The 13235-nt window shown below is 43.5% G+C and overlaps 1 protein-coding gene across 1 annotated transcript in view; it reads right to left on the minus strand.

Moving 5' to 3' along the window:
* flvcr2a (FLVCR heme transporter 2a) overlaps positions 1-12686 on the minus strand; it is a 131073-nt gene extending 118387 nt beyond the window's left edge. Inside the window, exon 1 of the mRNA XM_043700216.1 lies at positions 10448-12686. Within this exon, the coding sequence (XP_043556151.1) occupies positions 10448-10963 (516 nt within the window). The 5' untranslated portion in view covers positions 10964-12686. The remainder of the gene's footprint in view (positions 1-10447) is intronic.
* Positions 12687-13235: the final 549 nt, after the last annotated feature.

Raw genomic sequence — 13235 nt, forward strand, 5'->3', positions numbered from 1 at the left:
CACTTGGCATATCTTACCAATCAAGATTGTGGACCAAGTGCTGGTAGGTGGGATTAGATGAAGGCCAGCTGTTTCAGATGCATTGGTGCAAACTTGATGGTCCAAAGGGCCTCTTTTGCACTGTATGATTCTATGATTCTGCTCGGGGTGTGAGAGAGCCATTAAACAAGCCAATTGATTGATGACAAGGGACTCAAACCCAGAGCACTGGAGACAGTCCTGTAGAACAGACCACCAGGCTGGACTTGGGTTCCTGAGGAAGGAGAAAGTGAGGTCTGCAGATGCTGGAGATCAGAGCTGAAAATGTGTTGCTGGAAAAGCGCAGCAGGTCAGGCAGCATCCAGGGAACAGGAGAATCGACGTTCCGGGCATAAGCCCTTCTTCAGGAAGGAACTGTGGTGAAAATCATTTAAATATTTGACATGAAGCAGAAAAGTGTATTAGAGGCACCATTATCTCTAGAAAAGATTAAGTGAAAGCAAAAATTATAGTGACCCGGTGGTTACTGTCTTTTCTTTATAATCCAGAGTTCAAGTTCTACCGTGGTATGATATGAACCTTAATCAATTGACCTGGAATTGTGGACTATGCCATGATAACTAAACTGAACCCTGAATCAATTACCAACATACTGAACTTTTGGACAAGGCATCCGTCTGTTTAAAACTAAGATTACAGCTAAACCTGGCTGATAATGTAATCTTGAAAATTGGAACTCCCTTTATGAACACTTGGAATGTTACACCTTGTATAGTGCCAAGGCAGCTTCAAAGAAAGAGACTTCAAAAAGGCAGTCGAATTTTCTTCTCTCAACAGAAAATCATCTCCTGCGGGGTAACATCCATACTGCAAAAAGGAGATGAAAGGCTGACTGAGTTCTTGCCCTGCCAGCAATATGCGAAACAGGGGTAAAAAATCAACTGCTACCTCTAGTCTGTGTGTTAGTCGGCAGATGTCCTGGTGTGAGGACTATTGTGTTGTGCAGGTCACAGATTAACGGCATCCATTAAACATCCCTGCACTGCAGATTCAAAAGGGACACTCTCAGTCTGAGCATTAGAATCAAGTCAATAAGGAAAGAAAACAGGACAACAGAATCTCAGTGAACCTGCAAAGTGAAGAATCTCCAAATGAATTACACAGTTGATAATGTCAATACTATCAATAACTTTACAAAGTTTCACTACAATTCTTCACAAACAACCCAGAGACTGATCCAAACACCTTTAGCTTTTTGGAATCATCTCTCATTTCTAATGTCAGAATGTTGCATTAGTATTCCTTCTTTGGCTTTGTAACTAATAACTCACCCTCTCTTAATTTAATAGTTTAAAGCACACTTTAACATGATCTGGTAGAAAGACATCCATTAAGGAAGAATTTCTTTATAAATTAAACGTGTTCCAAACATCTGAGGTGGTGAGGAAGGGAAACAGGCGAATAAAGAGAAGCCAGTTCATCCTTCCTCATCAGGAAATTTACAATTTGATATCTATCTGGAATCGTAATCAATTAGGGAACCTTGGATTTCATAATAATAGCAACAAGAATATAAACTTTGGGATTGTCATAAAATGCAAATAAGAGTTTCTGCCAGCTAATTATGTCAACAGATGAGTACAATGCCACATTATACATCTTGCTCTATGTCTTTGAGATATTGCAGTGTTCATAAGAATTATTCTATTCAAACTTAAATTAACAAGAGAAATGAGACAAAGACAGAGAGCACTAGAGAAACTCAGCAAATCTGCCAGCATCTACAGAGAAACAAACAGAGTTAACTGAATCATGTGTGATGTTTTTTCACAAAAAAAAAGTTAGGGTCGGGGTTTGATTCTGAAGAAGACATCTCAGACTCAAAACATTAACTCTGTTTTTCCTCTCTCCTCAGACGCTGCCTGTCTTGCTGAGTTTCTCCAGCATTTTCTGTGCTGGTTTCCATCATCTGCAGTATTTTGATTTTCTTTGAGACAAAATGAGATGCAGTGTTCAAAGATCTTGAAGAAGAGCCCAAAGGTACAAAATGAATGTTCATAACATTGTGCCCTGTAGATTTTCACTGAACTAGGTGCACAGAATTGAGAAGCTGATACGGCAACAAATGGCACCACAGATTTTCTCTGGATTGCCTGCTGTTTAAATTTGCATTTTCCTTTCATGAATCCCTCAGCTTCCAAGAACAGATTATATCTTTTAAATATTATGCTGCTCTTTGAGCCAACTCAAGGTTATGATATGACTTCTATAGCTATTTAAACTAATTCAAAGGATGTGGGTGTCATTTAAATATGTAAATGATATAGGTGAATGTTAAGCAAATTTGCAGATGACAGTAAGATTGGGAGAGTGGTTAATAGTGAGGAAGATAGTTGTAGATTACAGGAAGATATAGCTGGGTTGGTCAGATGGGTCGACCAGTGGCTGCTAAGTGCAAGATGATGCATCTTGGAAGAAAAAACAAGATGAGGGAGTATTTAATAAACAGCAGAATACTAAGTAGCTCAGAGGAACACAGGGATTTTGGGGTAGTTTCAATGGGACATTTGTTTTCATCAGTTTTGGCATAAAGTAAGCATAGAAAATAAGAGTAGGAGTAGGCTATTCAGCCCTTCGAGCCTGCACCACCATTCAATATGGTCATGGCTGATCATGTAATCTCAGTATCCCATTCCCACTTTCTTTCCATGCTCCTTGATCCCTTTAGCTGCAAGGGCCACATCCAGTTCCCTCTTGAATATATCTATAAACTAGCCCCAACAGCTTCCTGTGGGAGAGAAAAGAGTAGAAAAGCAAAGTGGTAATGTTGGATTGTACAGGGCATTGGTTAGGCCACAGCTGGAGTACTGCGGGCAGTACTATTCACCTCAGTACAGGAAGGATGTAACAGCAGCAGAGGGGGTACAGAGGAGTTTCACCAGGATGTTGCCTGGGATGGGGAAATTGAATTATAGGAAGAGACTAGCTAGGCCTGGTTTGCTTTTTTTTTAGTCTAGATTAGAGTGATGCTGGAAAAGCACAGCAGGTCAGGCAGCATCCGAGGAGCAGGAAAATCGACGTTTTGGGCAAAAGCCCTTCCAGCATCACTCTAATCTAGAATCTGGTTTCCAGCATCTGCAGTCCTTGTTTTTACCTAGTTGCTTTTTTTTAGAGCAGAGAAGACTGAAGTGTGATAATGATTGAAGTGTATAAGATCATGAGGGATATTGACAGGCTGAATAGAGAGCAGCTGTTCCCCTTGGTTGAAGGGTCAATCATGAGAGGGCATAGTGTTAGGGTTAGGGGCAGGAGATTCAGAGAGGATTTGAGAAAAAAAACTTTTTCATCAGAAGATGGTGGGAATTTGGAATGCCTAGCCAGAAACCTTACAACCTTTAAAAATATTTGGATGAGCACTTTCAAAATATCATAACATTCAAGGATATGTGACAAGTGCAGGAAATCGGGGTTAGTGCATTTTTACTAGTAACTATGTCAGCACAGATTCGATGGGCCAAAGGGCTTGTTCTGCATTGTATGACAGTGACTAGGCCAACATTTATGCCCATCCTTAATTGCCCTATGTCACCCCCATTACTGTGGGCTGGAGTCACATGTAGGCCAGGATGACAGCTTCCTTCCCTAAAGGGCATTAGGGAATCAGATAAGGTTTTCTAACAATTGATTCATGGTCATCATTAGACTCTTAATTCCAGATTTTTACTGAATTCAAATTCCACCAGCTGCCGGAGTGGAAGATTAATCTGTTTCTCCAGAACATAACCTGGATCTCTGGATTAATGGTCTGGTGATAGTCCCACTAGGCCATTGCCTTCCCCAAGTACAAGTTAAGCTCTGGATTTTTCAGAGGTCCCTTTCCCTGTGGTTTTTTGCTTTTGATAATAAAACATGGAAATATCCGCAGTTTTTATCCCTTATAACTCAACTTGCTCTAATGACCTTGAGCTTATTCCAGTTCAACCACTTTATTTTAACTCTGACATACATCTAATTTTGGCCCTTTAACCACCCTATCTGGCTGTTTCAGTAACATGATACTCCTAGTGGTGTTGTATTCTTGGCCACGTCCTGATCATTGCCATCCTCCTGTTTGTTTGTATGGTCTCAAAATCATCCTGTCACTCTCTTTCCCATTGCTGTTTCAGTTTAGCTTATGTGCCAGGCAATAGTTATTTTTTGTTTTCTTCACAAGCCTCTTCCTACCTGAACATTTCACAACTAATTAATAGAAGATATTTACATTGCTGTTTTCAAACATGTTTGACTGATGGTGCAACCACATAACAGAACCTGTCCTGTTCTCTTCTAAGACCAATATATTTTTATTCATTCACGGGATGAGGGTGTCACTGGCTGGGTCAGACATTATTGCCCGTCCTTAATTGCCCACAGGGCAGCTAATATTCAACCACATTACTGTCTGGTTGGCTAGACCACATAGGAATGGCAGTTTCCTTCCTTAAAAGACAGTAGTGAATCAGATGGACTTTTTCCAACAAACAATGGATTTATAGTCATCATTACATTCTCAATGCCAATTGAGTGCAAATTCTGCCAGCTGCCATGGTGAGATTTGAACTGATGTCCCCAGAACTTTAGACTGGATTTCTGGATTAACAGTGTCTCTATTAGAGTGGTGCTGGAAAAGCACAGCAAGTCAGGCAGCATCCGAGGAGTAGGAAAATCGACGTTTCAGGCAAAAGCCCTTCAGTGATGCTACCATTTGGGCATACCTGCACTATAGCATAGAGGTAAATGACTAATGAATGAAGCACGGATCAGACAGAGTTCAGACTTCAGTATGCACAAAAAAGTTTACAGCAATGCTACAAAATTACTCAATAATCAGAACAAAAATGTAAAATTTAAGGAACTAAGTCTGGTCAGCAAACATAGTACTCAATATAAGTTATCACCACCACAATTTTAGAGGAGATTACTAAAATAAGAGATGGGAAGAGCTGGGACTGTTTATTTTAGAAGAGGGAAAGTTAAGAGCATATTTAATAAATATGGTCAAAATGATGAGGGGTTTTGAAAAAGAGTAAATAAACCAGCTCCACAGAATTGGCAGGGACATGTTGAACTGAACAACCTTCTTCTTTTCTAAGATAATAGAGACTTGCATGAAGAAAAAGCAGAGAGAGGCAACCTCAAAGCTTCACTGAGTAAAGACAAATAAAGAAAACCTCATAAAAATATTGTAGAAACTAGAAAAAGGACAGAAAACTGAAAATGACCAAAAGCAATTTAGAACAAAATGTATAAAATATTTAGCAAGGCTACAGAAGCAAACATTGGGGAGCATGAGAGGATTGTCATGGGCATCACAATGGCTCAGTGGTTAGCACTGCTGTGTCACAGTGCCAGGCATCTGGATTCGATTCCACCCTTGCACGACAGTCTGTGTGGAGTTTGCTCTGGGTGCAACGGTTTCTTTCCACATTCCAAAGATGTGCAGGTTCAGTGTACTGGCCATGCTAAATTGCTCATAGTGTCCATGGACATGTAGGTTAGGTTGGTCAGCCATGGGAAATGTGGGGGCCTGGCTGAGAAGGTCAGGGTGGACTCGAAGGGCTGAATGATTTGCTTCCACAGTGTAGGGATTCTATGATCCAAAAGCTGCAACAAGAAACTTTGATGGACACATTGTCTTTCTTCATGAATGAGTTTTGAATAAGGTGTTCTGAATGTGGTGATTGCAATCTTACTGTGACCAAATCTGACATATAACAATTGTGTTATCAAAGCTTGGACTCTCAGATGATAGGAGAAAGTGAGGACTGCAGATGCTGGAGATCAGAGCTGAAAAATGTGTTGCTGGAAAAGTGCAGCAGGTCAGGCAGCATCCAAGGAGCAGGAGAATCAACGTTTCGGGCATAAGCCTGAAGAAGGGCTTATGCCCGAAACGTCGATTCTCCTGCTCCTTGGATGCTGCCTGACCTGTTGCACTTTTCCAGCAACACATTTTCCCAACTCTCAGATGATGAAGATGAAGAGATTTAAACAGGATAGAGAAAGAATTAAATAAACATTGTCTTCATAATAAAGGAAAGATGTCACTGAATTCAGATCAAAATAGGCTGAAGTTCTAAGTGAGCCATCTGCATCTGTCTTCAATAAAGAGGATGTTGTCAATCTAACAGTAAAAGTGAAGGGCTGCAGAAATTGGATGGGAATAAAATGAATAAGAAGTTCTTAAAAATGTTGACAGTGCTCAAAATAAAGAAGTCACTTATCTGGAATGGATGGGATATATTTTACTGAGGGTAGTAAGGTTGGAAATTGCAAAGACTCTGACCACAGCCTTCCCAGTTCACATTAGATTTGGGCAGGGACAAGCAGGGCCAAAGAGAAAAAACAGAATTTAGTTTGAGGCACAGAATTATAACTGGAATTATGATTTGAGGCAAATGTAAATGTTTCCAGCCCCCTTCAAATTGGTCAAAATATTATACTTTTAAGTAGGTAGAAACATTAGTTTATCTGCAATTGCTGTCATGACTGTAGGCTAATGCATGTACATCAAATCACCAAATGGCTTCAACATTTCAACATTCAATCCACTTACAGGCTGTGACACAGTACAGGATGACATCTACACCGACAACAGCACACTTGCTGGGTTACATACACACAGGGCTAACCAAAACACCAAGGTAAGGCTTTGCACCCCATTTTAAATTAGCACTATCACCACCTCCTCAAAAACAAATATTCAACTTATCAGCCATTACCACCTCCCACAGCAGAATACAGAAAGTAATACTCTTGAAATTTAACATCACCCTGATCGCCAGCAAAAAAAAAGCAATAAAGTGGCATCATAACCTTCAGTATGCAATGAATTACAGATCAACATTAAATACACATTTTCATTTTTACATGATGAATAAAGTGCTTTATAAAATATTTTTATGATCATGTGTAATGATGTCACCAGGCAGGGTAGTGGCAATGACACTGGACCTGCAGACTTTGAATTCCACCATGTCAGATGGTGAAATGTGAATTCAATAAAAATCTAGAAGTGAAAGCTAATGATGACTGTGTAACCATTGCCAATTGCCATAAAAGTAACCATCTGGTCCACTAACGTACTTTAGGGAAGAAAATCTGCTGTCTTTACCCAGTCTGTCCTATTGTGATTCCAGACCCACAACAGTGTGGCTGATTCTTAACTGCCCTCTAAACTGGTCCAGCAAGTCACTCAGTTCCAGGGCATTTATGGACAGGCAAAAAATGCTGGCCTTGCCAATGATGCTCACATCCCATAAGAAAATTTTTAAAATATTTCAGCCACACTCTCTACATTCCCAGGTGATAGAAGGCTGAATGATGCTACTCACCTCTCCACATAAACACAGTGCACATTATCAATACTGACCCCCACTAAGACAAAGGCTCCACTGCTTTCTGTATACCTGCCAAACTTAACAACTCCTCCTGCATACAGTCTTCGAGGAGGCTCAGTGACAACCTCTCCTGTGTTTACCCCTCAGTCTCTTTATTCCCCAAGGTTTCTGAGACTTTCCAAGACAATCTACTTCCAGCCTGGTCTGCATTGGAGAAAGCAGTGCATAAGCAAAGGTGGACATTGTGAAAAAGGGTCAGAATTCCATGATTTAGAAACTGAAACTCCACCAAATAGCAGAAATGTCTCATTCCTGTTAGTGCCATAAGGACTGGAGGATAGAAGTCTTGCTTAACCAGCCCACCCAAGTTCAAAAGACAGAAAAGGGCAACTACAGATCAGTCAGTCATCAATGGAAAGCTTTTTAAAGACATTAACCTGAACAAAAATTGATTGTCAGTTAGAAAATTATAAGTATTAATGTCAGCAAGGATTTGTAAAAGGCCAGTTGTGTTTAATTAATTCAAGTACTTTACTGAAGTAATGGAGGATGGTAATTTAAATGAGAATGTAAATAGACTTCTGAAAAGGTTTTAATAAACTCACTAAGACCAGAAGGTATGCGAGTAGAATTAGGCTATTCAACCAATCAAGTCTGCTCCACCATTTGATCTCAGCTGATATGTTTCTTAATACCAATCTCCTGCCTTGATCCTCTTACTAATCAAGAATCTATCTATCTCTGTCTTAAATTAGTTGGCCTCCACAGCCCTTGACAGTAATGAGTTCCACAGATTCACCACCCTCTGGCTGAAGAAATTCCTCTTCATCTCAGTTCGATAGGGTCATCCCTTCACTCTGAGGCTGTGCCCTCAGGTCCTTAACCCTCCTACCAGTGCGGGCATTTTCTCCACTTTGACTCTATCCAGGCCTCTCAGTATTCTATAAGTTTCAATCAGATTTCCCCCTCATCCTTCTAAACTCCATCGAGTACAGACCCAGAGACCTCAACTTCTCATACAACAGGCCCTTCATCCCAGGATCATTCTTGTAAATCTCCTCTGGAACCTCTCCAATACCAGCACATCCTTCTTTAGATATGGGGCTCAAAACTGCTCACAATATTCCAAATGCAGTCTGACCAGAGGCTTATACAGCCTCAGCCACACATCTCTGCTCTTGTATTCTAGCTCTCTTGAAATAACATTACATTTGGTTTCCTAACCACCAACTAAACCTGCAGGCTAACCTGAAGAGAATCAAGAACTAGGACAGCCAAATCCTTTTGTGCTTCAGATTTCCAAAGTCTTTCCCCATTTATAAAATAATCTATTCATCCGACCAAAGTGCATAACCTCACACCTTCCCACTTTGCATTCCATCTAACAGTTCTTTGCTCACTCTTCTTGCAATGCTTCTGCAGTGTCCTCACTTCCTCAACACTACCTGACCCTCCACCTGCAGACTTAACAACAATGCTCTCAGTTCCTTTGGCCAGGTCATGAACTTATAGCATGAATATTTATGAGCCCAACATGGACCCCTGAGGAACTCCACTCTAGTCACCACCTACCATCCTGAAAAGTCTCCTTTAGTCTCACTGTCCGCCTTCTGTAGTCAGCCAATCCCCTATTCATGCCAGTACCTTGCCCCAGACACCATGGGCTCTTATCTTATTTCATAGAATCACAGAATCCCTAAAGTGTGGAAGCAAGCTATTCAGTCCATAAAAATCACACCACCCCTCTGAAGAGCATCCCATTCAGATCTACCCCATCTCTATGACCCTGCATTTCCCATAGCCTGCATATCCCTGGATGCTGTGGGCAATTTGGCATGGCCAATCCAACTAACCTGCACATCTTTGGACAGTGAGAGGAAACCGGAGCATCTGGAAGAAACCCACATAGTCACAGGAAGAATGTGTAAATTCCACACAATCACCTAGGTCCCTAAGTTCTGTGAGGCATCAGTGCTGATCACTGAGCCCACAGTGCTGCACATATTTAGCAGCCTCCTGTGTGGCAATTGGCCAAAGGCCTGCTGGAAATCCAAATGGATCACATCTTTGTTGAACCTGCTCAAGTACAATATTATAAACTTGTTAGTAAGACTGAAGTCCATGATGAATGTGAAATGCATTAAAGGCTGACAAAGCTCATAGTAATTATCATTTATCAGTGACAAACTTTTTAAATCTGAACACAGAGGAACTGTTTGGATCTAAAATCTTCATCTATAAAGATCACAAAATCTGAACAGTGCAAATACGGGCTATTCAGCTCATCAAGTCTGCATCAAGAGGGTGGGTCACTGTGCTGCCCAGTTACCGAGGAGGAATATCTGAAGTGGAGAGTTATGAACAAAGACAGTGGAGTGGACTAGGCAGATCCTTCAAAAAGGCAGCACCAGCTCCTCTCTGTGATCTCACATTCGACAATTCAGTGAGGAGGTTACAAAGGCTCACTCCACTGAAATCTCTCAGATGGCTGTGGTTAAGACTGTCAGCCTGGCTGATGTGGTTGAATGGTGAGGTTTAATGCCCTATTTTGAGATTGTGAGAGAATGCTTCCAACTGTTGAAAACAAAAAACAGTAAAAACAGAATGTGTAAAAGTAACCTTTGGAATGATGACTCTGGACTGGAGAAAGACAGAAGATTGGAATGAATTTCAATCAGTGACTGAGCGAAAAGGACCCGTGTATCCTGGCAAGGTCTAACCTATGGAGCACCTTAATGGCCTGCACAATGTTCCCTGACTAGGTCGTGGGGTCACCGCCAACATACACAGCAAGAAGCAAAAAACAAACCCTCATTCTCCAGTTTCACCAAGATAGTGTTAACCAGTTCAGCCCCTCAGTGATCCCGGGCCTCCAACAGAAACCCAGCCTCTGGCATTAGGCATAGGAGGCGACTGTTCGGCCCGTCTCTCCCCGGGCAAGCGCTCATTATATTTTAATAGACCTGTTCAGAAGGCTTACTGCGCACCGCTGGGAGGTGAGGCCGAGCCTCCTCGCTTAGAGGTAGGGACACTGCCCCTATTTCGTGGGGTTTGGACACCGTGCCCCGAGAGGTGAGGTTCCCGGGACTCACCTGGTTCCCGAAGACGGCGATGGCGCAGGCGGTGGACACCTCATTGGCCCCGAACCAGACAGAGGCGATCCGGGACGGCATTCCCAGGATAAAGACCTGAGCGATGCCACACACGGTCTGTCCGAAGAAGGTGACCGCGAATAGGTCCGGCCGCACGCTGGCGATCTTGATCCAGGCGCCACAGCAATTCAGGCCGCTGCCGACCAGGGCGATGACCCTGAGGCCCTTACGGTCCAGGAGCCAAGTGACCGGGAAAATGATGGGGATGTAGGCGACAAAGTAAATCATGGAGAGCCAGTCAATGGTGAACGAGGCGACATTGTAATATTTCATGATGATGTTGTTAATGATCCCATACTGGATCCACTGGAACGCGTTACACAGCGAGTACGAACTGAACAAGAAGACGATCACCCAGCGCCTCCGGTACAGCTTGGTGTCCAGGGGCTGCCCCCTTCCCTGGGCACCCTCCCCAGGACCCCCACCGGCCTTGGGCTTCTCCTCGAAGTGGAACATGACCGAGTGTGGCTTCTCAGGGAACAGCCCCCACGGCTGGGGGACACCACCCACTCCCTCAGAGTCTCCCTCACTCCCTCAGATTCTCCGTCAGTCCCTCAGAGTCTCCCTCAGTAACTGTGGCCAGCTCTCTCTCTCTCTCTCTGACTCCCTCTGTCTCTGGAGAGCTGCCAGTTACCTCCCTCTCTCTATAAGGAGCTGCTGCTGCTCCCCGCTCCGCCCCGCACTGTCCCTGTTCCTCCCCCTTCCTTGCCTGTGCCCGTGCCCTGGCTCCTTTCTGTTCCTCTGTCCCTCTCTCCCGGGTTGGCCTGAGTACTGGTCACATTTGAGAGCTCACACCTGAACCCCAGCACTTTTCACTCCCACACACTCCCCACCCCCGGGGCTGAACTGAAACGGAGTGAGAGACTGTGGATCTGGAACATGAAGCTGGGGTTCCCAATTCCTGACCGGAAAATGACCGAGTGACTTTAAATCATTTCAAAGCACAAATTGTAACGCGCTTCGGGCCGTGTTCTGGGAGATGCAGCAGATTCTGAGCAGCTCTGGGTTACAGCAATGGGAACCTCAGGCAACACCACACTGAGGAACTCCCACGGCTCACCCTACCTTACCTGACCCCTCCTAGCTTAGCTTTAATAGAGTTCTGTCCGCTCCCTGTCAAAACCTGTCCACACTCAGAAAAAATATTGACGACCCAACTATCTTTGTAAACTCCCAACTCCTTGAAAGTTTCGCCATATCCCAAATAAATCCATGGTACCTCTCCCAAAACTCTGTTTGAATCTCTTCAGTCAGATTCCTATCCTTGCCATGTAAGTGCGGTGTTACAAACTAAGGCTGTAGGAACTGAACCATCTTGTCCTCTCCATCAATCTGTAACCTTTCACAGAGATGACCAATCATTAATCTTTCAATGTTTCTCTTGAACTGTCCGGTCTCTTGGCACAGCCCTGACCTGTTTTCTTTCAGAATTATCCAAACCGGAGGTGATGATTTCTCCTCCTGCTTCTAGCCCTGGACCTCAGTCCCCTTTATGTCTCACTCCCCTGTATACGTTGAGAACCACTTCATTATCACTCTCTCAAACCATACTTTTCCCCTATTTGACAGGCAGAGATTTTCTTCAGTTATACATGGAGAAAACTGAAGCCTCCTCTTTGACTCCTGCTTCCTAGCCACAGACTCCACTGTCTAGATCAGAGTGGCGCTAGAAAAGCACAGCAGGTCAGGCAGCATCCGAGGAGCAGGAAAATCAACATTTCGGGCAAAAGCCCACTGTGCCAACTCACCCCTATCTGAAGCAGAAGCTGACCTCCATGCATCCAATCTGACCTTGAGATGACCCTGCAGCTCCATTTTATCTCCATCATCAAAATCACTAGCACCCATTTCCATAGCATTTTCTCTTCTTCACCCTGTATCCGTTCATCAGGTGCTGAAACCATCATTCACAGTAGACTGACTGTTCCAAATGGCCCCAGCCTGGCCACATTCTATCCTCCATGAATCTCTAAGATAATTCAAACCTGCCACCTGTTCCTAACCTATATCAAAACCTGACTCCCCTATTGTCCCTGTGCTCTGACTTACATTTTCTCCAGTTAAGTGACACCATGATCTTCAAATTCTCATCTTTGTTTTCAAATCTTTCCACAGCCCCATCCCACCCAATCTCTGTGACCTCCCCAATTTCCAGAAATCTCTGAGCTCCCCTCACTCTGACTTCTTGATCATCTCCAAACATCATCTCTTCACCAGCAGTGGCTGAGGTTTCAGTTCCTGGCTCCTGAAGAATTCTCTTTGTGGTCGACTCTTTCTCCTTGAAGACACTCGTGAGAAGCTACTTTTTTTTTTAAAAAAGTCATTCATGGGGATGTGGGTCTCCCTGACTGGGCCAGCATTTATTGACCAGAGGACAGTTCAGAGTCGACCACATTGCTGTGGGTCTGGAGTCATGTGTTGGCCAAACTAGGTAAGGATGTCAGTTTCTTTCCCCAAAAGACAAAGTGGTCCACTAATGACAAAGCTCCCTTCACCCAGCCTAAGTCCTTGACTCAGCACCCCCTATCGCAGCAGCGAACATGTCTGTGGAGTTGTACAAACTGTGTTTGATTTGAATGTAAGGCTCAGGGATGAAACTGTGAGATTAGATATAGCAAAGGTCACAATCCCTCATGACTAGAACATTCTCTGTTAGGTCTGGAGGGCACATCGCGGGGGGGAGGGATTGAGGGGGTGGAGGGGGAGGTTGGAGGGGGAGGGGCAGGCG

The sequence above is a fragment of the Chiloscyllium plagiosum genome, chromosome 12, assembly GCF_004010195.1.
Source record: "Chiloscyllium plagiosum isolate BGI_BamShark_2017 chromosome 12, ASM401019v2, whole genome shotgun sequence".
Taxonomy (NCBI): domain Eukaryota; kingdom Metazoa; phylum Chordata; class Chondrichthyes; order Orectolobiformes; family Hemiscylliidae; genus Chiloscyllium; species Chiloscyllium plagiosum.